Source organism: Phascolarctos cinereus, unplaced genomic scaffold (genome assembly GCF_003287225.1).
Source record: "Phascolarctos cinereus isolate Bilbo 61053 unplaced genomic scaffold, phaCin_HiC Scaffold_3;HRSCAF=262, whole genome shotgun sequence".
Classification (NCBI taxonomy): domain Eukaryota; kingdom Metazoa; phylum Chordata; class Mammalia; order Diprotodontia; family Phascolarctidae; genus Phascolarctos; species Phascolarctos cinereus.
Window position 1 is genome coordinate 119211829 of NW_027555736.1, and position 27939 is coordinate 119239767.

General features: G+C 36.6%; 1 protein-coding gene across 4 annotated transcripts in view; it reads right to left on the reverse strand.

The window, feature by feature from the left end:
- Positions 1 to 111: 111 nt before the first annotated feature.
- Positions 112 to 27939, reverse strand: part of TICRR (TOPBP1 interacting checkpoint and replication regulator) — a 40488-nt gene continuing 12660 nt past the window's right edge. For 2 of the 4 annotated variants that reach the window (XM_020964959.2, XM_020964953.2), the window contains exons 7-22: positions 27275 to 27496; positions 23395 to 23546; positions 22300 to 22400; positions 21877 to 21970; positions 21697 to 21776; positions 21093 to 21317; positions 20480 to 20576; positions 18940 to 18997; positions 12395 to 12538; positions 9386 to 9476; positions 8909 to 8970; positions 7817 to 7951; positions 7006 to 7160; positions 2702 to 4925; positions 2319 to 2441; positions 112 to 772 (exon numbers count right to left, since the gene is read on the reverse strand). In XM_020964959.2, coding sequence (XP_020820618.1) covers positions 657 to 772; positions 2319 to 2441; positions 2702 to 4925; positions 7006 to 7160; positions 7817 to 7951; positions 8909 to 8970; positions 9386 to 9476; positions 12395 to 12538; positions 18940 to 18997; positions 20480 to 20576; positions 21093 to 21317; positions 21697 to 21776; positions 21877 to 21970; positions 22300 to 22400; positions 23395 to 23546; positions 27275 to 27496 — 4079 coding nt within the window. In that variant the 3' untranslated portion in view covers positions 112 to 656. The other 2 variants (XR_002320438.2, XM_078151133.1) reach the window with 2 other exon arrangements.

The following is a 27939-nucleotide window of genomic DNA, read 5'->3' on the forward strand; positions in this document are numbered from 1 at the left end:
CCCACGTTTAGTAACTTGCTTAAAGTCATTTAGATAATTAAGTGGTACAAAGACAGAGTGCCCTCAAGGCCACGGCTCTTTCTCCTGTGACATTGCATCTGTACACTGAACTCAGTGTTTCAAGTAACCATTTATTATATTACACAAAGGGAATGTGGACAATTTCTTCTGCCACATTAGCCATTATCTTCATGATCCCAAGGTGCTACTGCTCCATCTTGGGTGAGGTGTAGAGCAAATGATGATGGTGGAATTGAATGCAGGAAATAACCCCCCACTTTCTAGCCAGACTCAGAGGCTTGAGAACAGTATAAGAGGCTTGAAGCCAGGTCCCCAGCACCTTTCTGTCTGGCTTTGTCTGCTCTCATGCCTGGTACTCTCTCCAATGACTTAAAAAGCCCTTGTCTCCAGCTCTGAGAAGGGCCACAAGCACTGCAGAAATCCCTCAGCTCAGTCCCATAGAAGATGAGCAGGGTATTCTGGTATCATTTCACAAAATCATTCAACACAAGTCTGTGAGCGTCTGATACATCTGATGAAAGTCAGTCTTTGGACTGAAGAGAGACAAGAACAGAGAAATCCCTGTTGTGCCAGGCCAGAGTGGCCTTGGACAAAGTTAGTAATGGCTATAACCAAGTGACCACAACCCAACTTTACTAGCTGAGCAGCCTTTTCCGAGTATAAGTTCTATTCAAAGGATGTCTCCGAGAGATTGTTATGTTGAAAGGAGACTCTTGGCCCGCAGTACTTGGAAATACATCCATCTCTTCATCTGTAAAAAGGCAAAGATTTAGAATTGTCACCAAGTACTGGAAATAGAAAGTTTTAAGAAGAGAATAGTTACATTTGTAGGACACCATACGGTGGTAGGCTTGGACTAGCAAAATCACCAAGTATAAATTTTTCATCAGCTCCTCCAATCTTGAATAAAGATTATTCAAGTATTCATCTACCTGAAGACAAAGAGAAGGGGGAGCAAACAGCCAAGCAACAATGGCATAAGTTCAGTTTTTCAACTGTAAGCTTTACCTTTGGTTTGACTTCTCAGAACTGTGAGCTTAAGCTAATTTACATGATTTACAATTTTGGTGCTTTCTTTTAGAGGCAAAAGAATGGATTATAGTTCAGTGGTTTTAAGTCTTTATCACCCACCTCCTGCATTCCCAGTCAGCATGGTCAAAGAAAGAAATTCTATCTACCCAGTGTTGTTAACAGGTGTTAATTCTTCAGGTAACTAGTAGAACATTCCTTCTCTGGTGGGATGAAAGAGAAGCAGTCTTGTTTAGAATAGTCACAAAAAACAGGTTCTGAAGTCCCTTCCTCCCTTTTTTGGTCCAGAACTGAGATTTCATTAGTGTAGGGAACTCCTGGTGAGGAAATCCCTTCTATAAACGTAATGTGGTAACTGTACTGCAATTTAGAGAGTTGCTCCTGGGCAACTGAAAGGTTAAATGACTTGCTTAGTCAGTGTCATAGAACCAGAATGTGTCAGAAGCAAGACTTTAATCCAGATTTTTCACCCCCTATGTCAGTTCTCTATCAACTATACTATACCACTTATCATTAGAATGGATAGCATAATTATCAGATGGTGACGTTATAAATGCAGACATAAACCTAGAGACACACAAATTGTAGAAAACTGGCTCATAAAATGAAAATTTCCTAATTGTTTTGAACATACCATCTATTCTTTACTAATTAACTACTTTCAGTTCACTCCTTCTCAGTGTTTTACTTATCCAGCCTAGGTTTTTCTTGAGGGTAATCGTCAATTTTTACTTTCCTGCTTTCTAGAAGACTATAAAGTGCTTGGAAGAATGCAAGGAGTTTTTTATAATAAAAATACCTGTCAATCCATATTAGGAGGCTTTTTCTGAGATGGAGACAACATCATAGGCTATATATAAAATATTTTAGAACTTTAGAATGCATTCCACTCTCCCTAACTCCTTAAGAAACAATTTATCTGATAACTCTGGGCTAACCTAATTCCTAGTGCCTTATGCATAAGGTACTCAAATACTTCCATGCTAGAGTTCCCTATACTAATGAAATCATAGGCCCAAACTTAAATAAATGTTGAACTGGACTGGCAACCATAAAAAGGTCACAGGTTTTTTTTTTTTTTGGCTAGGCGATGGAGTTAACTGACTTGCCCAGGGTCACATAGCTAGTAAGTGTTATGTGTTTGAGGCCGCATTTGAACTCAGGTCTTCCTGAATCCAGGGCTGGTGCTCTATCCCCTGCGCCACCTAGCTGCCCCCAAAAGGTCACAGTTTTGACACTGTGATTTGCTAATCAATAATACAAGTTACCTCTAATATCCTTTTGCTGAAAGGAAGGTGCTTTTCCTTGGTACAGTAGTGGAGATTGGGTCAGTGCTCGAAGACCACTAGCAGACAGACAACTCCTCACAGTACAGTTAGGTGGGGTAGAGCCTAAAGAGACACCACACCACAAATACATCATTTGGCCCAGTGTCTGACACAAAACAGGCACCTGAAAAATATTTGCTAAATAAATGAAAAACACGCTGCTACATTCCCCCATGGACTCTGGAAACAAAAAATATAAGCAAGCTCATCTTTCTAAGAATTCATCTCCCAAACTGCCTGTTCACTCCGCACAATAACAATACCAAATAGGAAAAATACCCAACGATAACCAAATAGGAAGACGACCTCAAGAATATATTTACCTGAAACGAATACCTCATCATCCCCCATGGAGGAAGGCTGTCTTATACTTCTACTTGGAGATTTCCTTTCTTCCTTTGTTTCGTTATCAGCAGAAATGACCTGATTTCCTTTTTGGCTGCCACAAGATCTTCTGGTTTGGTGCTCATTTTCCTCCTGAGAGGAAAGCGGTCTTTTCCTAGAGAACAATCCAAATTGCCCCTTTGAAAAACTGTCTTCAGCTCTAGGTTCACAGTCGCTGGAAGGCGACTGATCTGGAAGACAATATACTCCTTCAAGTTCAAAATCCCCCAAGAGGGCAGTTTTGCTGATGCACTGCTCAAAAACCCTTTCCTTTCCCTCCTCTTCAACACCAGACACATTTCCCAGGAGATCTGAACCTCTTTCATTTCTCCCACCACAAGAATTAATATTGCTGTCCACTGCCTTCTTTTTTCTTGGCCAGTCTTGGATTGTATCAGGAGTGCTCTTCCCTTTATGCCTGGGTGATGGTGTCCAGGAAACCCAAACATCCGTTGGGGAGGGGGAGGTGGTGCTAGAGGGAAAGTGAGTTGGGGTATAAGACTGACAGATATACATCTGCCTCCCACTCTTGCCTGGGGTAGTATGAGAAGAATGAAGACATGGAGGCGAGACATAAGCAGCTTCCAGTTGGTTAGGTTTACTCTGGCGCAACAAGCACCCAAGATCAGGAAAGTTCTCTCCTCCCAGAGATGTGTCCACCTTTTTTTGGTTTTCAGTACTGACAGAAGTAGAGTCTACCCTTTTGATACGAAGCTTGGGTAAGCCAGAAGCTTGCATCTCCAGCTCAACCTCGTAGGTTGGAGGACTAGCAGAAATCACTTCTAGACGGTCTTCTGAAAGCTGAGGTGAAGCTTTTGGATCTGCAAGCCGTGCTGCAGCCTGTCTCTGCCTTCTATCTGCAGTACGACGTAGGGCATAAGAAGGTACCAAAGGAGACTTGGGCTTAGCAGGTGGAGAAGCCACCTCATTAGATGCAGAAGGCTGTTCATAAGTAAGAGCCATCTTTAACTCTTCAGGTGGTCTTACAGAAGTTTCTGAGTTATCACTGCCCTGTTGTTCTATTGTATTCTGGGTAGTGAATAGAGGAGAGTAATCAAGCCATTCATACCCTACACCAGCTAAAGGGTGAAAGTGCTCCTTGGGGGAAAATGGAGAAGAAAGGTTTACTTTTTTCTGTTCCTTTTTAAAGGGTGAGTCCATAGTTGCCACATCTCTTTGTTCAACTGTAGGATCATTAGAGGTACTGAACTGGTGAAGTGATAAACTTCTTTCAAGGATGGAATTGTTTCTATTCATATGTTGTTTCCTGATTTTAGAAGGTGGTGGAGGGAGACTATTACTAGGTTTAGTTACCCTTGAACTCTTTCTGGGAGTTGAGATAAGGTTACAGGCAAGAGGTGTGACTGTCATATTTGGTGATTTTTGTAGCATCCCCCAACCAAATTCTCCAAGTTCACTAGGAGAAAGAGAACCTACAGAAGATTTCCTAGTTGGAGTCTTCATTGAAACATCATGTGGTAGAGAATTAAATAGGTTTTTTTTTTTGGAAGAAATAGGTGGTGTGAATACAGCAACCATATGCCCTGATCCTTTTATGTTTTGGGTAGTTTTATCATTTAATTCCTTAATGTATTCCATTGGCTGAGAAACTGTATGTATAAGAACATTTGGGTCTTGGTTTCTCTGACTTAGAGGGGTCACTGCAACTACTTGGCCAGGTCTTCTTGGAGATGCAGAGGCTGCTGATTTCTGAGGTGTTTTCTGGGAGTGTTTAATGGGAGTCAGACAGTTAGTATTAATGGTCTGGATAGTAAATGGGAACTGGGCTACGGGACATGAAACATTAGCTAGACTGGAATTCCTCTGAAGTGACCAAGGAGGAGTCTCTAAAAGTTCAGGTGTCTGACTTCTTTGCCTTTTGGGAGTTCTTAACTCCATCTTCTCAAGAGGAGAAGGGTTTTCTTTTAGCAGGGAGCTTCCCTTCTGATGGATTACTTTTGCCTCAGAAAGTGATCCAATTTCTAAGTCAGATGAAAAGTCTTTTGTAGAATTCTTAAAAGCCATCTGATCTGTTGATGTAGTTTTTGAAGTAGTTTTTCTTTGTTTTCTTGGAGTGTGATATGTTATTTGTGGTGTTCGAGGTGATCTCCTCAGAATTTTGTTAGTGGGGGCCTGAGGCTCCTGTTCACTTTTCCTAGGAGTCTAGAAAGAAAGTGACAATGATTATTCCGACTCAAATATTATAACCAGTGTTTTTTCTTTAAATACAAAACTCTTAAGCTAGGCAACTGGTAAGCTTATGACTGACATTCCCATAAAGGCCCATTTAAGAGAGTTACAGGATAAGAAAACAAGAAAACTGGAGAAAGTAGACCCTTGGTTGAATCTAAGTCTAAAACTGTGGAGTTTTCTTTTCTAGGTAAATCAACTTTGACCATTTTCTTCTCCTCAACATTTCTTAAATTTGACTGTCATTAGCTCTAATTCTTCTGTCTAGTGTTTTTAAGACTTACCATTTTGGAGAGCAATCTGGAATTATGCCTAAAGAGTTACTGAACTGCCTTTGACCCAGCAATACCATTACTAGGTCTATTTCCAAAGATGATTAGGGAAAAAGGAAAATATTCTAAAATATTTATAGCAGATCTCTTTGTGGTGGCAAAGAACTGGAAACTGCAAGGATGCCTGTCAAAAGGGGAATGGCTGAACAAGGTGTGGTATATGATCATGATGGAATACTACTGTGCTTATAAGAAATGATGAGCTTGTTGATTTTACAAAAACATGCACGAAATAATGAAGAGTGAAATGAGCAGAACCAAGACAACAGTAACAGCAATATTATCTTAAGAACTTTGAGCAACTAAGTCATTTTGACATTATAAACACCCAAATTAACTACAAAGGACCTATGATGAAAGATACTATTTGCATTCAGAAAAAGAAATGATAAACAGAAGTATGGAATTATTTTACTTACACACACACACACACACACACACACACACACACACGTCTAATGGTAGCCATTTCTAGGGTGGGGGAGAGGGCATTTTAAAAAAAAGGAAAAAAGTTATGTGATAACTTTATATTTAAAAGGTAAAGTAAGTTGTACATAGTGGATTTGTAGTTTCATGTGCAATTTTTAAAAATTCTCCTATGTTATGGAATAAATTAAAAATAAAAGTTTTTTTTTTAAATTAAGACTTACAGTCTCTACAAAACTTCAAAACATTTTGTGTAGTGCAATTAAAAATATTTTCTCCAGTCATTTTCTGTTATTTGATTCATAACCCATACACACTCCAAATGAAATCTCCATTTCATACACTGGCCTACAATTATTTCCATCTGTTGGTCCTTTTTTATGTCCCTTTCACCTCTTGCTCATATTCTGTTCCAGCTGAGCATACTCTGTCCCCACAGATCCAATTGCCATTTATCTCTCAGCCTTTCCTAGATCAATTGCCAAATATTTTCCTAATTATTACTGTTACTGTTATAAACACATTGATTCTCTACTAAAACTTTACTCTGATGCCTCATCCTGCCATCAAAGTGAACCTTCTCAGTCTTCTTTGCTGGATCTTCATCCAGGTCCTGCCTGATAATCCCACAGAGTTCTTTTCTAGACCATCTTCTCTTCTCCCTCTATTTCACTTGGTGATCTTATCAGCTCCAAAGAACTGAATTATCATCTCTATGGGGATGATTTTCAAATCCAATTAATCTAGGTCTAACTTCTGTGCTGACCTCCAGTTTTGTATCCCAAAATGCCCATTAGACATCTTGAATTGGATGTCTCATAGGCATCTTAAACACAATGACGATTGGGGAGGGAGAAGGGAGAGAACAGATTTCCATCAATTGAAAAAAATAAGACTAAAGAAAAAAAGTGGCTACACCAGTGGAATTTAATTTCTGGCAGGTCCTACCAACCAGGAAACAGAACGACCTTTTTTCCAAGTATCAGCTTAGCTTGGAGAAAGACCATTGCTAGAGTGTGGACAACTAGGTAATAAACATTTTTAGCTCCAGTAACTCATGAGTGGTTTGCGGTAGAGACAAAACGCACACTGATGAAATAAATCAATCACAAAATTTCATATGTAGTTCAACCTCTAAATTATAAATCCTTGAGTTAGAAATAGATTGATTACATGTGCTTATGTCTTGTATATTGTATTGTAGGCTCCTAATAAAGGCCATATGTTATCCTTATGACACCCACGAACACAAGATCCAACTTTGTACCTTAAGATGTTTATTGTAAGACATTTACCTGGTAAACAATAGGCTTCTCAGAAGCCAATGAGTTTTTTGCAGACCTTTTAGTTTGGTGCTTTTCCTTTGTGGGACTAGTCATTTCAGAGACTGCACCAAAAAGAAGCCTCTTGGGAGATCGGATACCCTGAATTATAGGACATTCCTTAGAACCTAAAAAAATAAAGCACGACAACATTTTAGGGCTATTGGCTCTCTCCTCATAGCATTAAGACATCCAAATTATATTAGGGGAAATGAAATTTAACTAATTGGAAGATCTATTACATTGGTGCTTTTGTGTATTTTGTTCAACATCTGCTATATAACCTGCCAACTTCAGCCTATATGTTGGCAAATACAAGCAACTAGCTGAACATGAATGTTGGAAAAAACAAATAAACAAAACCATGAAAAACACACTACAGGTAACTTGCTTTTCATGATAATGAAAGGGAGGAATGGAATGGATAATGACATATATAAGATTTCACACCTAATCTGCGACTTGACTGTATGGCAAAAGTTCCAGGTCATCACAGATTAATCTCTCTTGAATAAACAAAAGAGCAATGTCATGGGAAATATGCTATACTGGTTCAAAGGTGGATCTTGTCATGGACAAAATGCTATACTGGTCTAAAGTATGCATCTTGGCAGAAAGCTAGAAAAGTTTTTCCACACACAGAAAGCTCAGTGTGTCTCACGTACATATCATGTCCCTACCCAAGGAAAAAAAACCTGGCAAATTCAACATTTCCCCCAAAGCACTAAATGCATTACACCCCACCCATCAAAACTGTCTTCTAAGAGGTAAGTATGTAAGTGACCTGATTCATTCTTCCGTCTCAAGTGCACCCTCTGTATATTTCGAGGCTTCAGTTGTGAGACAGGGTAGAAAGAAGCAGAGTTTGTTCTCACAAATGACAGATGTTTGATTCGAGGACTTCGTCTCAAACTCATTTCTAGAAAAGCAGAGTGATAGCTTAAGTTATCCAGGGAAAATATATCCTTGACATTTTCACACTAAAAAGGAAAAAGAATGCTTGTATAACAATGAATAAAAGAAAAGATGGAAATTCTAGACCTATCACTAGTTTAGTAGTAAGATTTCTGAAGTGCTGCTACAAATATACATAACATTTATGATATGGCCCCACTGAGGTATAAAGAAGCATTGACCTACTAGATGTGTTTTCCTGAAGTTACATAAAAACTAATACAACCATCACCTTTGTTCCATTTTTTTTTAAATTCCAAAGCACCTTACTGCAAAAGCAGGTTGTATCAATCTTCACCCTGATTCTATTTCTGTTTTGGATAAGGACGTTATTTCTCCAAAAACTGCCTCAGTAACTTTAAAGGTATGAGAGAATAATTTATACTACTGTTACAATGATATTATATAATGGCCAAGATTTCACTTAAGAGGTGGCTGCCTTTCTATAGTGAGGTATACGTTTATTCATTCATAAGAGCATTTAAATAACCTGAAGCATTTTTATTAAACCACATAATATGATAGTCATTTTCAAACAGCTGAGCCTGCCATCTGGGAGATTAAACCTATGCTAAGTATTTCAGAGGGCAGAAATAGGACCAATGAGTAAAAGTTACAGTGGAACAGATTTAAGATAAATATAATTAGAGCTGTCCTGAAATGGAATGGTCTATTTTTTCATGATAGGAGACTTCCATCACTGGAAGTATTCAGCAGAATGTAGATGGCCATCTGCCTATAAGGTGAGGAGATTCCTGCACTAAGTAGGAGGAGTATGAATGAACTGAATTCCTACTGTGAGTCTAACACAATCATCTCTTTCCATAAAATGCTTTGGAATTCAGCATAAAATAGAGAGAAAGCTGGTGTATTAAGACTAAGGAAAAGTAAAAAGATAAGACCAGATTTCAAAAATACCTACCACATTCTTCTTTTTCAGGAGATTCTTCAACAACATCAATGTCAGGGCCAGGATCAGAGGACCTTGAGAAAAAAGGAAAATAACGCACGTGAATTTTATTACACTGGAGCAATGTAGGGGTCATCCTACTAATAACCTACTGGTGTTAATCTCACCAAGAGAATCCCATGACTATTAAAGCTCCCAAGACCCAGACAACTTCCTCTATGCCCAAACTGGGAGTACAAATCTCCAATCTGAATATATTAGAAGTCAGTCAACCACTTGTTGGAAACTCAAGTGTTTGCATTTCCAAATTATACAAAATTTGGGCACTGTTCTCTTTAATACTCAAACAGGCCTCTATCTCTAAAGATACAGATTTAGCCTAGGCAGACAAGATCTGATGTTATAAGAGAAGGTAAGGTAAAGGTCATACTAAAACCAAAAAGGGTACAGTGAGTTAATGAAGCAGATACATGTAAGAATGCCACTTACCTGCCCTTAATTTGTCTTTGAAGTAATCTTCTAGATACCTGTTTGTGCAATGGAGTCTCTGATACCCTCTTAGTTAGCAGTTTATGATAATCTAAGGTATGAAAGAAGCAGAAATTACAAGCTTTACATAACTTAATAAGGGGCAAATATAAGCATTAAAGTTAGTAGCCTCAAATTTCAAATGGCCTGTGATTTGATGTGGTAGATGGCTAGCCTTAGTGATTGTTGTACTAGTTATAACTACAATGGAAAGGATCTTAGTTCTTTTCAATTTAATCATCAAGGGATAAGACTGGCTGGTCTATCAACACCAAAAAGGATAATATATATAACATTTTGTAGACTTTCACATAAAATATAATTTATATTTGTTTTCAGCAAAGACTTGGGAAGCAAACATCCTGTGTTCTTACATTTATCATTGACTTCTGAACCATTTTGTATTTAAATTTTTTTCCTCCAACTTATAAATATGAAAGTGCTTACTTGAAAAGTTAAGAGTTTAACTACCCATGAGGATATAGCAGACCAGTACATTGGCTAGTTCCACAGAAAATAGCAGAGTTCGTTTTCCTAATCTTATTTTTTAATGTCATTTTAGTACTCCAGAATTGAAGGGTTGTGATATCTATTGTTATCATTAATTATGTATGTGAAATATATTGACTTACATTTTATAAAAACCCTTACTTCCACCCATGTACTTAAGAATTAGATACAATAGGACAAAACAAGTGTGGCTGGTAAGCTGACAAGTTTCCATTTTTCTACCTGTGTTGCTATAATAAACATTACACATATACATACATACATACATATATATATACACATATATATGTATACGCAGAGTGTTCCAAAGCCAATCTTAAGCTCTTAAAGTTTAAACCCTGACTAAGATTTGGAACGTGCTATATTTTAAGAAAACAGAGCTGAGTAGGCAACCTAGCTACAGTGATCACTGAATGACATCTCATCAATGAACTAATTTAAAGGTTAAAAATGAGGGAGAAACACAAATACATAGCTTTGTAACATGGATCTTTAGTTACCCTTCCCTACCTCTCCAATTAGCTCTTACTACTTCTCTGCATTTACTTTTTGCTCTTGCCTCTATGGCTGCTTTATTGCTACTATGAGTATTCTTGTCACCATACCTCATACAATACTCTTCTTGCCCTTTCTGCTCCATTTGTTTAAGGCTCATCCTTTCAATATCTAGCTCAAATCTTACCTTTTCCATGTAGATTACTCTAACTATCCTAGCAGGTGATCCCTCTCTCCTTTGTATTTCTGATATACTTATTAGCTATACTACTTACTCATATGGCATCCTATTCTGTTATTTTTTTGTAAGTGTGTTTATATGAAGATTTCAAGCTCCACACTAGTAGGACTATATCATATGGCTCTGGGTTATCAGTACTTAACAGGAACAATAAGAGCAGCTAGCATTTATATAATGGTCTATGGTTTGCAAAGCACTTTGCAAATATTACCTCATTTAATCCTCAAAAGAACCCTGGGAAGTAGGTGCTATTATTATCCCCATTTTATAGATAAGAAAACTGAGGCAGAGAGGGGTTAAGTGATTTGCCTAGGGTCATATAGCTAGTATCGGAGGTGGGATTGGAACTCCTCTTCCTGACTCCAGGCCCAGTGCTCTCTTAATAGTACCTGCACATGGTAAGCATTCCTTTTTTTGGGGGGGGGACAGGGTGGGAGGGTAGGCAGTGGGGTTAACTGACTTGCCCAGGGTCACATAGTTAGTAAGTGTCAAGTATCTGAGGCCGGATTTGAACTCAGGTCCTCCTGACTCCAGGAATGGTGCTCTATCCACTTCACCACGTAGCTGCCCCACTTAGGCATTCAATAAAATGTTTGCTGCTACTGTAACAAGGCAGTATTTTCAATCATATAATCTATTTTATACATAGCCTGAAGGATAAAGGGAAAGGCATTCTATTTTATTTAAAACTGTATCAAATTCCAAATCCAAAAATACAATGGAGTGAAAAATAGTTGGAGAATCTATCAGTATTAAGCTTAACAGCTTTTAAGAGATGCTCCAACAGGATGGGAAAGTAGGAGCGAAAGGGATCACAGCTGCCCCTCGTTAAGCCTGGCCTCTAGTGACACTCCTAAGAGCTATTTAGCTTAGTTGTGAACAACCTTTTCCTTAGTTCAGTGGAACCAAAATTAATAATTTTGAAAGCTGGATTTTATTAGGAAACTAAGGGAAAAAAAAATTACAAAAATGGAGAAATGGGCAAGATTACAGAACAGACATTATTGTTTATCCTCGGTCTTATTTGAATTAGTATTAGTCTAAGTTATCCATATTCCTCCAATTAGGTAGATTTTCAGGTTGATACTGTTGCTAGGTCTGGTGAGATTTTGTTACCTTTAGAATCTGGTCCCCTCAATGAGGAATTCACTGCTCTATCTGGCTTACATGATTCTTTTGGGCTTCATGTCATCTGACTGCAATTGCCTCTTTTAATATTTCTGAAAGTCTCTATGGCTCTGGACCATGGAAGTTTCACTCCTTCCCCTCTTCCCCCACCCACTTTGCCTGAAGCATATTCTATAACCAGTTATTAAGGCTTGCTATGCCCTTTTGGAGAAGCCTGGTCTCATCATTTAATGTTTTATATTGGCATTTAAGCCTGGTTTCTCTAACAGTCATTTGGCTTTTTTTGTTTTGTTTTGTTTTTTGGTGAGGCAATCAGGATTAAGTGACTTGCCCAGGGCCACACAGCTAGTTAAGGGTCAAATGTCTGAGGTCACATTTGAACTCAGGTCCTCCTGACTCCAAGGCCAGAGCTCTATCCACTGTACCACTTAGCTGCCTCATATTCACGTGGCTTTGATTGCAGGCACCATCATCCTATATCGGCTCCTTCTAACAGTCAGAAACACCTTGCCATCTCTTACAAAAGGCTGAAGGGACAGTTATGACGGTTAATCCTTTCTCACTTGGGGCTATTCCTATTTGGACACATACAATACCTTGAATCTGCTTGAAGCTGTCAGCTTTGTATTTTAGCCCTTCAACGGCTGACACTGAATGACTTCTGGGCAGTCTTTTCATGGATCTTTTTGAAGGAGAAAGTATCTCTTGGTTGAAAAGGTTTCTTCGAACCTTGGTCACTTCTGAAACCACCAAAAAAATATGCTGATGTTACCATTAATAAATATTATTTCTCAGACAAGAGGGATACTTACTCGAAGCAGAATGGCTTTTAAAAAAAAACACCTAAATTGGGTCACATTAAAGTTGGACTATTTGGATTTATGAAGAATTCCTTCAAATATTTTTCTTTTGATAATTTGATTAATTTTGATAATTTGATAATTGCTGTCTATTTATGAACTCAATATACATAAACAATTCTTTATTTCTGAAGATAATTCAGAATGTAATTCTAAACCTATTCTGAGGCTATGTGAAACAATGCAAAAAGATGAAAACAAGAACACTTCAGAAATATATCAACACTGCATATACTTTAAAGTTAAAAGTTCTTCAGTCTATCTGGAATATCCAGTTAGTAGCAATAGCTTCCAGTTAAAAAGGTAACTCCCTACCTCACAGCTTGCCAAAACACAATTTTTGAGAATTCACTTAAAATTACAATGTTAGCAGGAAGTATATGGGAATAGATATGTTTTTTAAAAGAATCATCTTTTTGGTAAGCAAAATCAATGACCAGCCACTTACTTCACACTTTTAATAACACCATAAGTTACTAAAAGCAATATCTACACATGTTTATCTTGAGACATGAGAATGGAAAATTCTAGGGGACTGGAATCTTCTATCTTCTGTCCATCTTTGGGCATATTATAGGGACTCAACAATTAAAATGTCAATTCTAATTCATTCAAGTAAGCCAGGGGTTATGAAATTCACTACTATAGGAGAGAAGGGAAATTCTAAAATAAGTCTTATAGGGATATGTGTATATCCCTTATACATTGAGAGAAAAAGCCATGTATTATTTATCTCTGTGTGGCAACAACCAAACTCAAGAGTGATAAATATCTGATGAATGAAATACATGTGCTCAGGGTCCTCAGTAATTTGAGACAATATATTTAGAGTTGGTAGGGAGCTACAGTGGTTATCTGGGCCAACACACTCATTTTATAGATAAAGAAACCAAGGCCCAGGGATCTGTGTCTTGCCCAGTGACTTACCTAAAATAACACTGTTAGTAAGTGGCAAAGCTGGGATTTGAACCCAGGTCTTCTGTCTCCAAATCCCCCACACTTTCTACTATACCATTTTGCTAACTAGCTGATGATAATCTCAACTTTGTCCTGGTTAGTAATTTATACTACAAAACCTCTCAGGAAAAATTAGGATTGTCTCCACCAAAATCCACCTTGCCAATAATTGCACAGGACCATAATTCTATCCTGAAAAAATGTCTTTTTGAGATGCAATAATAGCTAAAATTTCCCTAAAGGTCAGACTTTTTTTTACCCCGAGTCCTTTCTTTTTATGTAACACCAAATAATTTTAAAAATGGGAGTCCACAAGAGATCTTCTAAGGTACTTCTACGTTCAAGCAATTCAATGACAAAACCACATAATCAATAAATAAAATTTAGCTGAGTATCTAAAACGCGCAAGGTACTGTGGGGGCAAAAAGAACTATAAATACTGGCTCTGCCTGTAACTCACAATCTAACTGAAGAGACAAAACACACACAGAATGGGAGACAGATGGTTTAGCAGTCAGGAGACTGCGATTCAAATCCTGCCTCTGCCACTCACTGTCTGTGTAACCTTGGGCAAATCATTTTCCTCCCTGGGCCTTGATTTCCTCACCTGCAGAATGAGAGGCTAAAGAAGATCTTCCACGGTTCCTTCTAGGTCCTATATGTAAACTTTAAAAAATATAATTAACAACAAAACCAGCATACAGGTGCCAAATGATGGTAGAGACAATGAGTACCACTGAAGTTCAGATGAGGAAAAGATAATTTCAGGGGCAAGAACATTAAGGACAGAGGAAATCAGCTTGGAGCCATACTGTTCAAAGATAGGTTGAAAGAAAGTGGTTGGTAGGATGGCACACACCTTTAATCCTTGATACTGGGGAAGCATCTTTTGAGCTCAGGAATTCTGAGTTGTGGACTAAAGCTAATCTGATTGCAGTAAACTGGGCAGAAATATGGTGAACCCCTAGGAGTGGGGGACCTGGTGGCTGTGTACAGAAGCCAGAAACAGAGAAGGTCGAAGTTTCTGTGCTTATAAGTAGGAGTATAGAATGGTGGCTGTACTTCTAGCCTAGGCAAGAGAAAGAAACCCAGTCTCTCTTTAAAAAAAAAAGGGGGGGGCAGCTAGATGGCGCAGTGGATGAAGCACCAGCCCTGAAGTCAGGAGGACCTGAGTTCAAATCCGACCTCAGACATATAACACTTACTAGCTGTGTGACTCTGGGCAAGTCACTTAACCCCAACTGCCTCACCAAAAAACCCCAAAAAACAAACAAAAACAAACAAAAAAGTCCTTTTGTTTGTGGTAGTAAAAACAAAACAAAAATCAAATACAAAAATGTAAAAATTAAAAGTAGCCAAACCAATTATGGTATGTGAATGTAATTGAGTATTGGGGAATTTAGAGAATCAATGGAATACTTGTAATGAAGTGACATAGAATGAAGAAAACAGAACCAAGAGAATATATGTATGCTTACTACATTAAAATAAATGATAATACTAAAAAGCAGTCCTGCTATGATAAATTCTAAAGTATGACCTTGGTCCTAGGGAACTAATAAGGAAACATACCTTCTTCTCACTAGAGATAGACACTACAGATGTGGAATGAGGTTCTTGTTTGTTAGTTTTGTTTAAATGGCTTTTTGTTACTAGGGAGAGCTCAAAAAGCAGGGTGAGGCTATTATTGTTTAGTAATCTGAGCTGTGTCCAACTCTTCATGACCTTATTTGGGGCTTTCTTGGCAAAGATACTGGAGTAGTTTGCCATTTCCTTCTCTAGTTCATTTTACAGATGAGGAAACAGGCACACAGGGCTAAGTGACTTGCTCAGGGTCACACAGCTAGTGTCTGGGGCCAGATTTGAACACAGAAAGATGATTTTTCTTGACTCTAGCCCTGGCACTCTTAGCTACTGTGCCACCTAGCTGCTCTGGGGCAGTTAAGAGGAAAGGACTAATATGTCAAAACAAAAGGATGAAACCTATTTTTTTCCAAAGTGCTACTTTTAAAAAATTATGTCTATAGACATATTATCTGATACAGATAAAGTAAACGGTACTTGGACATTTCATGCAACAGTAATAAAGCATAAATGTGTCTGTGTGAGATCTTGTATAGAAAAAAAGGCATGGAAAAACAGTAATAATAATGAAAGTGACACATGGCTTGGCATGGCTGATAAAAAGTTAGACTTGAACTTGGAAGACATGAATTCAAGCCCTGTTTGTGACCATTCAGAGAGTGCTCTGAGCAAAAAAGTGATAATCTACATTAGTAGAAAAAGTTTTTCTCCCCTTGGGAATTCCCTATACCAGTGAAATCACAGGTCCAATCTTTATCCCTAATAATTGCTAACATTTCTATAGTGTTTTAAGGTACATGTTATACATATTATCTCATTTGATATTATGACAACACTAAGGTATATGATATTATTGTCCTCATTGTACAGATGAGAAAACGGAGGGCGAGAGGAGGTAAGTGATTTGTCCAAGCTCATATCACAATGAATATATGCCTGAAGCAGGATTCAAACTCGGGTCTTCTGGATTTCAAGTTCAGCATGCTATCCACTATATACTAAGTTACCCCTAAGATGAGTTTGTGTAAGCTGAATATATGTGGTTGGAGAGGACTTGAAAGGGTAGGAAGGGAAAGTTGTAAAATGAGGAAGAGAACATTTCAATGTATGAAAATAATAGAACCACACCTTTCTGATTACCTTTCTCTTCATCACATCCTTTTTCAGTCTACTGTAGCTTATTTAGCTAATGGCTGAATGAGCTGCCTTGATAGCCAGTTTTTAAATCTCTTCTTCACAAGTAAAATAGTTTTGAGAGGCCAAAAAAAGTCAATTAAGACTAGAGCTCAGATGGGACTTCAAAACACTAATTATACCATAAAACCTAAGTATTTCACAAACCAGTGTGTTCAACAGTTAAGAACCCGTACGCCCATTTGCTGTAGACAACAAGATCTATCTATGTATGCATTGTCAGTATAGAATATTTAAGGCGAATGTGTAGGAATTTTTAGGTGGGTGTCTGATGAAATCAGGAATACAAAGTTATATGTGTGAATATTTTTACACCAAAGAGGAATAAGGTAAGAGGTACAAAGGAAAGAGCACTAAGAATTTACTTGTGTAAATCTTTCCCCCCCAAAACTTAGTGTTAGTCAAGAGACAACTCCAAGATCACAGTATATTTGACTATCTGAGAATGAGAAGCATCCCCAACTTAAGTACTATAAGGTTGAGATCCCTTCAGGCAGGCAGCAATTTTGTGTTCTGTCCTACACACCACACACATATACACACTTGTCCTATAATAAGAATAAGGAATGCAAAACTATTCAATAGCATTTCTATATTTCAAATTATAAAACAGTAATTACCAAAACTTTTTGATACTGGTTAAAAAAATAGAAAAGTAGATCACCAAAACAGATTAGGTAACAAAGAATCAGCAATCATTCAAATTTAATAACCCAGCAATTAATAAACTTGAGAACACAAATTCCTTGAAGAACAACTCCACATTTGACAAGAACTATTAGAAAAACTGGAGAGCTGCTTAGGAGACATTAATCTTAAATAAACATCTTGCAACATATGTCACAATAAATTCAAAAGGATCCATGGCCTGAACATAAAAGGTCATGCCATTAAAAAAAAGAGACAAGATTAGGTATCTAGGTTTCATAGCTTCAGCTAGGAGAAAAATTAGCAACCAAACAAGAGATAGAGGCAACTACAAAAGATGAAACAGATAATTTAAGAATACATATAAGTGAAATGCTTTTGCATTAATGAAATCAATGTAGCTATGATAAGAAGGGAAACTACTAATCAGGAGAACAATCTTTGCATCAGGTATCACTGACATAGTTCTGATCTCAAGAATATCCAATATGGAAGACCAATAGTCATTTCCCAAAAGATAAGTGGTTATAGAACATGAATAAACAGTTCTCAAGAAGACTAAAACAATAATATGAAAGAATACATCAAATCTCTAAAAAGAAAAATGCAAATCAAAACACCTCATACCTAACAAATTAGCAAACATGACAAAAGATAACAAGAGTTAATGTTGCAGGGACTATGTAAAGGCAAGAACACTAACATAGTTGGTAGAACTCTGAACCGGCCCAACCATGCTGGAAAGCAATAAAAAAGTGACTAAAATGTCATAGTCTTTGACCTAGAAATCCCACTGCTAGGCATTTACTCCCAAGAAGCCTAAAGACAGAAAGAAAAGTCCCCAAATATTTGTAGCAGCATCCTTTCTGGTAGCAAAGAACTAGAAAGTAGATGCCCGTCACTTGGGGAATGGCTAAACAAATTGTTACATATGAAGTCAGCGGAACAATATTTCACCAAAAGAAATAACAAATGTTAAGAATTCAGAGAAACATAGAGAGACTTACATGAATGGATGCAGAGTAAAATACATTTAAAAAAAAATGAAACAAAGAACTAAAAAATGATTATTATATAACTATAATAACCAACCTTGATCCTAGAGAAGAGTCAAGAAAATGTACCTTCCTCTCTTTTATTCCACTATGAGCATGGACTACTTATATACTGTCAGACATGGCTGGTGATGTGTTTGTTCATTTTGCTGAACTGCTTTTTTCTTTTTTAATCTTTGTTACGAGGGATGGCTTGGTGGGTAAGGTAAGATCAAAGGAATATATTTAGAAATAAATATAATATAAAAATAATATTAAAAAACTTGCAATAAATGCAACAAAGTAAAAATATGCATTTTAGTTTTGCATGATGGACAAAAAGAGAAAAAAAATTGAGTTAGAGAAGATAGGTGTGGACATATTCATACCCACGCAGGATGTATTCTCATATTGAGACAAAGAGTGAGAGAACTTTTCATGGCGTAATATTGCTATCTTGTGGCCTTTTATGATATTGATAAAGACTTTGTTTTGATACCTGATCCATTAAAGGATGAAATCAAAGATGGAAACTCCTCATTCCTGATTAAAGCTAACATTCCTGCTTATTAACATTAAAAGTTATGCTATACAATATTTGTGTTGAAGACTCAAATAGCACATGATGACATTTTGTCTCCATCATAAAATAGCCCCTGACATCTGACTTATTTTGCCTATGAGGCAAAAGTTAAATCTTATTAAATTATTGGAAACTTTTTGCACATGTTCGCTAGGTCATGTTGCTGGGTACATTTTATCAACCAAAAAAATCTAATAGTTCAACAACTGCCTACAGTGACTTCAACATATGTACTTAAGATGACTATAATAGTGCTCCACAGTGGAAACAGAGAAACATACCTTGAACCAAATCTTTTACTGGGAGTGGTGGCTGCTGATGACCAGGATGAAAGTTTTCCTGAAAGTTCAAAAAAATCTGATATGAGTAATTTTGTGAATTCTTTCTATTAAAAGAATAAAAGTTCCACATGGATTAGAGGGGTATTATTGTTGGGGCTTTTCTCCCTGTATCAAAATCACTGTTCATATTAATTAGTCTATGAAAATAGTTCAAATGTATCATTTCCTTAGTTCATTACCCTGATCACCTGAAAGTCCCAGATTTACCCTGGGTAATGGTCATAATAACTGACCCTTTCATAGGTAACAATTGTCTGAAAATGACTCCTCATTAAAAATGTCAGTTTTTTATTTCCCCACAACAGTAATGTTGACATGAGAAGCCATTTTGTATTTAGAGAGAAAATGCTTGATGCCCTGACTCTTTTTTGACGTCTTCATCAGAAGGTCTATATAAGTAGTGACTGAAATGGTAGTAAGTAATGTTGAAATTAATTCTTAGAATATGTCTACTATGGAATCAGGACTGAGGCCAGGTGAGGTCCCTCAGTTCTGAACTTCATAAATATCTAGATGCTAGGATATTCAAAATTTTAATCTTATTCACATTTAAGGTATACCACTCATCTTTTCAGGAATCTACACTGAGCAATATCAAATACCAACTTAAAAGAAATTCCACACTGAATTCAAGAGGTAAGTTATAAGTATCTAGAAACAAAGAAACTAAAGACCAACTTTCCTGGAATCAGTTCTCCATACTGAATTCACTCAAGCTCTACCCAAAGAGCTAATTTATTAAGATTGAAAACTGTCAAATCTATGTTTGGCTCTTTTTCCTCTTTCATTGGAAACTCATCTTGAGTTCCAATTAGTATTTTTTTGGCTTTTTTTCTCCTGGATTTTTAACTGGGTTTTTTTGGTAGTAACAAAATCCAATTTCACACACAATTTTCCATATCTTAGAAAGACTATTGAAACCTTGGGCAGGGCACAATACTTTTTTATATGTCAAAGTATTTGCTCCTTGTACCTCCCTATTACACTATCCTTTGAATTTAATCTAGACTTAAGCGTATCATTTTATTTATTTATTTTAATTATTTCTACTTTATAAATTTCTCTTATTCAAACAAGAACTTTAAATTAATTTTTCCATCCTAGTTTATTTGCTACGTTTTCCCTATGTCAAACCCTGGTTTGAGTACTTTTGGTCACAGTTTTAAATCAGAAAATAAATTTCCATCATTTAGTGTCCTTATGTTATCTTATATATATGTATGTGAATGTGTGTGTGTGTGTGTGTGTATATATATATATATATATATACATATATATATATATATATATATATATATTTATATTATGCCGGTTAAGTAATATCCAGCACACACTTCCCCATTATTGGAGACCTTGCTTGTCATTTATCTTCTAATTCCTTCTCAATCCATAAGATAATGTTCTAACTTAAGGTAGTTTGGAGTAATTTTACAAGTGTAATTCCCTGGTTTATCCTCTTTCTACCTTTGGAATTCCTTACTTTTTTGGTAGTTCTCTTGGGAACCTTAGAAATTTCAATTTGCCGGAGATTTTGTGCTGCTTCCGTCACACTCCTATGTCTTGTTAATGCATGTTTCCTATTTTTAAAAAAGTGAGAACTAGTTAGACAAATAACTAGATAGGTGTCAGAACAGTACAGCTGCAGCCAAATAAGAGTATAAAAGATAAAGTTACAAAAATCAGTATAGTTCATGTTCCTTAGGATCTGATTCGTAGCCAAACAAATTAAGTACTTGCAGCAGTAGTTTAGTGTACATTTAAATAATTATGAATGAAGTTGAGAAGAAAGAAAGTTCAAAAGCTGGGCTGAAATCCTAAATGTACTTAGATGGGGTAAGACCCCAATATGTGGTCTAATATGAAGGAGCAAAGCGAGACCTGGGTTTCATCTGAGGATTTTTGAATACTCTGTAGAGTACAAAATATCGTACTATTTTCTAGTTAACTTAAGCATCTTCGATATTCACTGCATGTCATTCACAAGGTCAGTTATGCACTAGTCAATAGCAAGGAACTGCACTAGCAGGGAAAATGAAGGTAAGACTATAGCTCTAATAAGTCTGTTGGTTCTAATAAAACTGGAAGACTTCTACCTTTTCTTGGCTGATCGGCTACGCAGCTCCTCCAGTTGGTCAGATACAATGCTGACTGATACTGTGCTATGAGTATGCACAGAAAGTGTTGGTGATCCACCCTCTTGTGTCATGGAATCATCACTGAAGAAATCTGCAGGAAGGATGACAGCCAGCTTCTGGGGAATCACAAATCCCAGGCTATAGTAAAGATTTCCAAGTGTCTTTGGAATGGAGTCAATATACCTGTGAATTAGATTGTTTAAATGCAAAACAGAAAACAAACATTCTGCTCTTCTCTCTCTTCTATCCAACACTAACTTCAATTTGCTGCAAATCCTACACTGAGTTTTAACCCCTTCTCAATTCTTATGAATTCTATGTCTCTATGAATTCCCTTTCTATAGCACAATTCATATAGAAGCCTTGATAAGATAGCTTTAAAACTGATTCATTGGGGCAGCCAGGTGGCGCAGTGGATACAGGCCCTGAAGTCAGGAGGACCTGAGTTCAAATGCAGCCTCAGACCAAACACTTGACACTTACTAGCTATGTGACCCTGGGCAAGTCACTTAACCCCAACTGCCTAAAAAAACCAAACTGATTCATTGTCCATCAAACTTACAATCCCAAAATTTCCTCCAAAAACCCTGATAAGTATGCCGGGTCCTCAGTTAAACAAACTGCTCGGAGCAAGTCTGTCACCTAAAGAAAGAGAAAAAGGAAAGGAAAGAGAATTAACTCAGAAAAGGTGAGGTATTTAATACCGTGGTTCCACTGACATAAAGCTAAGTTATGTACTTGCCTCCTCTACTAAGTGCTCCATGTCATCTGAACTGTTCTGTACTGAAGGGCACTGCAAACACATCTCCAAACGAAGAAACACCTGAAGCTGGTACCTACGCAGACAAACAAAATGCTATCATATCTACTGTTGCTTAACTCCTACTTACAGCTATAGCATCAACAGCTCTCCTTGTTAAAAAAAATAAAACAAAACTTAACAGAAACAGTCTCAGAGAAATTCTTCTTACTCCATTTCCCCTTTAGATGAATACACTTATTAGGTAATCATGAAATTCTTTGACCCTACATTAGAACTCTGTGCAAGATTAACCAGTACAAATATATCCCCAAATAGCTGGCAAACGTGTTTTAAATGGTACAACAGAAATCAGAGGGTTTTTTTTTTCCTTTTTGAGGTAAAGTAAATAAAGTATTTCCTTACTCTCTGACTTTGGCTTCCTTGTCCAGATTTTTCCTCAACTGCTGTCGAAGACCTTTACTGGTCTTTAGGAGGTAATTTTTTACTCGATCTAGACAGGTCATCTGTAGAATCAGAATCATTTTATAGTTTTAGACAGGCCATATACCTTCACTTCTGATCTTTCTCACAATTCAGTCTCCATATCACAAAGAAATCAAAGAGGGAAAGGATCTATATGGAAAAAAAAAATTTAATATAGCTCCTTTTACGGTAGCCAAAAATTGGAAACCAAGGGATGATTGAGGAAAGATTAAATAATGTGAATATAATGAAATATTATTGTGCCATAAAAAATGATGAAATGAAAAATTTCAGAAAAAACTGGAAAAACCTTTCTGGAGAACAACATGAGCAGAACTAGGAAAATAATGTACATAATAAAAACAACATTACAGAAAAAAGCAATTTTGAAAGACTTTAGAACTCTGATCAACACAATGATAAACCATGAGTCCAAAGAGAGGGGGTGATGGACTTAAAATGCAGAGAGAGACATAAATTTCCAAAAACCATTAATGGGGGTGGGGTGAGAAGGAAAGGTAAGGATGGATTAATAAAATATTCTTTACTCAAAATAATAAACAACAAAAAAAGAAAACATACCACAGGAAAAAAAAATAATGCAATTCTTAGCTAAAGAAAATCAAGATGGATTACTTAATTTGGAAAAAGGTCTTTCCTCTCCATCTTCTCTCCCACCTTATTTTTAGATGAACAATACAAAGAGATAAACATCTAAGGAAGGAACTTATCTAAGAAAATACGAGCTGTGTGGGTTAAACGCAGATTTAGTTCAGTTGTGGCTGACTTTGGAAATCTGGCTCTCAAAGGAATCAGCACAACCGAGAAATCTGTGAGTAGTAAGCAGTATGTGGTACTGACTCAAAAGAAGATAAAACTGCAATTTTAACTCATATTTCTATGTAGCCACAAGGGCCTTATTTTTGTCAATTCACTTTGTAATTTTATGACATTTTAATCAGATACAACAAAATATGGGAGATTTCCTTCTATCAAAATATTGGATCTTTAAGAACTATGAGAGATCTTCCTTACTTCTAAGTCTTTGGTGCCTCTGGATTTCAGGAACATTTTAATAGCTAAGATCATATTCTGGGCACTTGTATGTGTTAAGACTTCTCCTATGGCCACAGCTTTTTGGTAAGTTTCATTTAAGTGAGATTGTAGCTCTTCCTCAGTTTTAAAATCTGTAAAAATAAAAAAAAATGTTAAATGCAGCTAGTATTTACTTGGTATGCTTTTTACCACTATTTTCTGTGCGGATAATAAATAAATAACTCAAGGCAACAGATTATAAAAACAGCTAAGACACTCTTGAGAAGACATAGAAGGGATGATTAGAAATCTTTCCCAAAGTCAATATGACACACCCATGAAAGCCTAATGATTTCCCACCTGAACAGACTTAATTGAAAAGGGGTTAAGGGCAGTTTTCATCTTCATTTACACACTTTAGGCTAATACCATAATAGTTTTTCCCAGTTCCATTTATCCAATGTTTTCATCTCTCAGTAATCAAACACAAAAATTGACATTTGACCCAAATAACAACTAGATGCATTGATCCTATATTCAACTCTAAACCACTGGGATCTAAAATTCAATTAAGACCAATGCTTTGCATATTTAGCAAATATTATATTATGCAAAATTTGGCAATGAATGCATCCTAGAAATTATCTGTGAAAGTACTGATTAATACTAACAAAAGTAACATTAAGGCCTCAGCTGCAGTTCTGCTGGGGGGGGGGGTGACCTATTGTTTGATCTGACCTGAGAGGATTAAAAAGTTGCCAGAAAGAGATCAAAAACCAACTTGACATTACAATTTGCTGGGCCATTACTTTAAAAGGAGCAAGTTTAAATCAAGTCTAGTAGTAGCAGGGTATTACTTACAAAGGACCCTTGTTTTGGAGATTCCTGACATGCTGGAAATAAAGAGCACTGAACTTGGAAGCGGAGGACCAAGTTCAAATATTGGCTTTGCTACTTACCACCTGGTGACAGTGGGCAAATCACTGCATCTCTCTGAGCCTGTTTATGAAACTGTAAAATAAGGGGGTGGATGAGACAGGCTCTAAGGTCTCTTCCAGCTCTAAATCTATAAATGACTAATTTCAGGAGACTTGTGAAACCCAACCATTTTGTTAGATTTATTACTGAGAATAAGAGACTAAAAAAATGGCTTTCTACTGTATTTGTGCTTAGGAGGATACCATATATATCATGACTATGTAACTAGAAGCCAAGGAGACTGGCACATTTAAGAAACAAGTATGCAAAAAAAGAATGAACAAATACTGGGAAATTTGGGCCAAGAAGACAGAAACAATTTTACTCTTTAAAATTCCAGTTTCCAGAATAAACAATCATTTCCTTTCAACAACAACAAAACCATTTTTGAGTTGCGACATTTCTTTGTCTTTAATATGCTTTACTGGCTTCTGCTTTTAAAATTAATCTATATTACACATTTACTATCTTATCTTGTTGGATAATTTGTTTTGTGTATAGATAGTTTAGATCCATAACTAAATTATGAGCTTTTTGATAACATTCTATATTTTTTCCATCACTAAGAGCACACAATACAATATCAGGCACATCACTGGGACTCAATAATTACTTTTGTTTTATTTTCAAAACTTGTATCTTGTTTTTAATGATACCTGCAGTTTTTAGCATCACCTTCATTTCTGAATATATCCTTTCCCTTCCTTCCTTTACTCAGAGACCTATTCCTTTTCACAAGGATTAGAACAGATGAAAAAATGGAGTTTGGCAAAACTGATAAACACATCGACTGTCTCTTATAGTATATACACTATTCCATATCCACTGTTCCTCGTAGCGAAAGGACCCTGAGAGTGACTGATGAGTGCCTGTCTAGAAACTCTACATTGTAAGAAAGCTCAGCCATGCTGCTCCCACTCTCCTATTCTGGCCCTTCCTTGAGCCTGCTTTACCTCTATAATGCTGCCCAGCCCCAGAGCAGGTGGCCTCATTCTTTTCTCTCTTTCCAGCTTCCTTTTATGTTTGTATTCCTTTGCTAGAGTGCAAGTTCCTTGAGGGTAGAGACTATCTAGTTTTCTTCATTTTGTATCCCCAGTACTTAGCACAGTACCTGACACATACTAAGTGTTTAATAAATGCTATATACCTCAATTCTTCTCTGGGGCAATGCTTTGGAACTGGTCAATTAAAAGGAATGAAGGCTAAGATAAAATTTAAGATTATAAAATTACGAAGAATAAGCATAGGATAAAATATCAACTTATTCTTCAACTTCTATAATAATGAAAAATAGTTGACGGTCAAATGAAATCTCAAATTTTGTTGTTACTTCTCTGTAATCTGGGTCTATAGGGTTTGATTTCTTGAAATTAAACTCAAAAAATGGGATGGTGGTTAAATGGAATCTCAATGTTGTCATTTCTCTGTGAACTGGATCCATGGTTGATTTCTTGAGAACCAACCCTATAGGCTACTCACCTAGTGACCGTAAAGAACCAGAATAAGGAAAATACCTTTAAGGGTAGGGAAAATTGGCCCAAGGGTCAAAGAACAATGGATAGGAATTTACCTCTTCAAACTAAATTAATGAAGATGTGGAGAACAGAGATGAAAACAACTCATCTACCTAGTCTTATCAGATTGTTCTCCAGTACTGACATAGAAATTACTCTTACCTTTACCCTCAAAGCTATTCCTTCCACTTTCAGTACTAAATCATTGGCAAGGTGATGGAAAGGTAATTTATCCATAATCTACTTTTGTTCACTCATACTATTTTTTTCTGCTTGGAATAATCACCCATCTCCATGCTAAATTCCAACTCATTCTTTAAAGACCAACTCAAAACTCCACTAGTCCATGAACTTTCCCTGATTACCTCAGATATTCTCCTGGGAACCTCAATTAACACTGTTGTTCAGCTCTCTGATGCACTTATATAATACTGTGTATATTGTAGTTGTCAGTTTATGCTTTATCCCCTTACTAAACTATAAGCTTCACAAGCACAAGAACCATGTTTTATCTGAAGTATGTATCTCAGGGTTTGGCACACCAGAGACCAAACAAACATTTGCTGAATCTAAATCCTACACAAATATCCTTTGAAGATATTGCTAAAATAATACTTTCCATATGTGTAAGTGATTATGTTTTATGGTAACTAAATAACTATCAGACAGGGATTAAAATTCAATGTGTAAATTGCCCCTTCATTTATACTATCTCTCAAGTGAAATAATTCTTTCCTAAGAACTCTTCTGGTCAAACTAGGTAAGAACTAACACATTTGTGAAACTGCCTGAGCACCAAAAGATTTCAAGAAAATTCAACATCATGAAACTGGAGTTAAGAATAAAGTTTTGATGCCACTCTCACCACCAGTCCTACATTTACCAAAATATTCATAGCAAGAGTTTTTTTGTAGAAGCAAAGAGCTGGAAACAACTAAGTGCTCATTGATTAGGTGATGGCTAAACAAACTGTTATACGAATGAAATAGAATATTATTTCACCATAAGAAACAACAAATAGGCAGAATTCAGAAAAACATAAGAAGACTTTGAAGTCAACAGAACTAGGAAAATATACATGACTATAACAATGTAAATTGAAAGAACAATAAAACAAAACTGAGCTCTGTATGACTAAAATAACCAAGCAGAACTTGGCAAAGAGCTGAGAATCAATCTCCCCTCCTTTCAATGCTGAGATACAGGAGAAAGAGTGTTACTGCAAAGGGACTATGGTGAAAATCAAAAGGTACCATTAAAATCTATTTTAAAAAAGAAAGAACACATTAAAAAAAACACCTTTAGATGTATGCCACGGAATCTACTGAAATGGGCTCCTTTATCTGTCAACTATGCAGCTTCAGCCAACTTGAGGTTACAACAAGTACCTTTAGGTTTAGAACTTCTCAATGTTTTTCCTCTCTCTTCCAGTTTTTCCTCAGGTCTTCTGGAGGTTGCCTTTTGGACTATTTTCTCCCCAGCTGAAGAGGGTGGGCTGCAATCTGGTTGAAGCTTCTGAGCTTTAACATTCAGCCTTGCAACATTCAACATCTTTAGAGAACGTGACATGCTCTTCATTTTTTGTCTGACTGGAGTACCAGGGACCCCTCCTGGGAAATATCAAAGAAAGAAAAGAAAATTTCATTTCTAAGAAGGAGAATTAAGAGCTTATTCAAACCATTCTACAGAAGTATTGCAATAAAATACAAGTACTACAAGAGACATATAATAGGAGAAAAAAATGGAGTTCTTTCCATTAAAGCTTGGGAACAAAAAAAACCCAAAACCACACCATAAGACACAACTTAGCATGTTTCTATAGATTTTCCTAAATCTTCAGAAAATAAGAGTTATCTTACTTTTCCATATGTTGAACAGTTTTATATTATGACACTAAGGCAATCCCAATGAAGATTTGTTAATTCCAGTTCTAGAAACTAAAAACTGCCCATCACTGAGAAATTTGCTGTTTCAACATCTATTCAAAGAAATATATTAATAAAAATACAGCAGTAGCGCCAAGATGGCTGCCTGAATGGAAGCAGTCTAACTT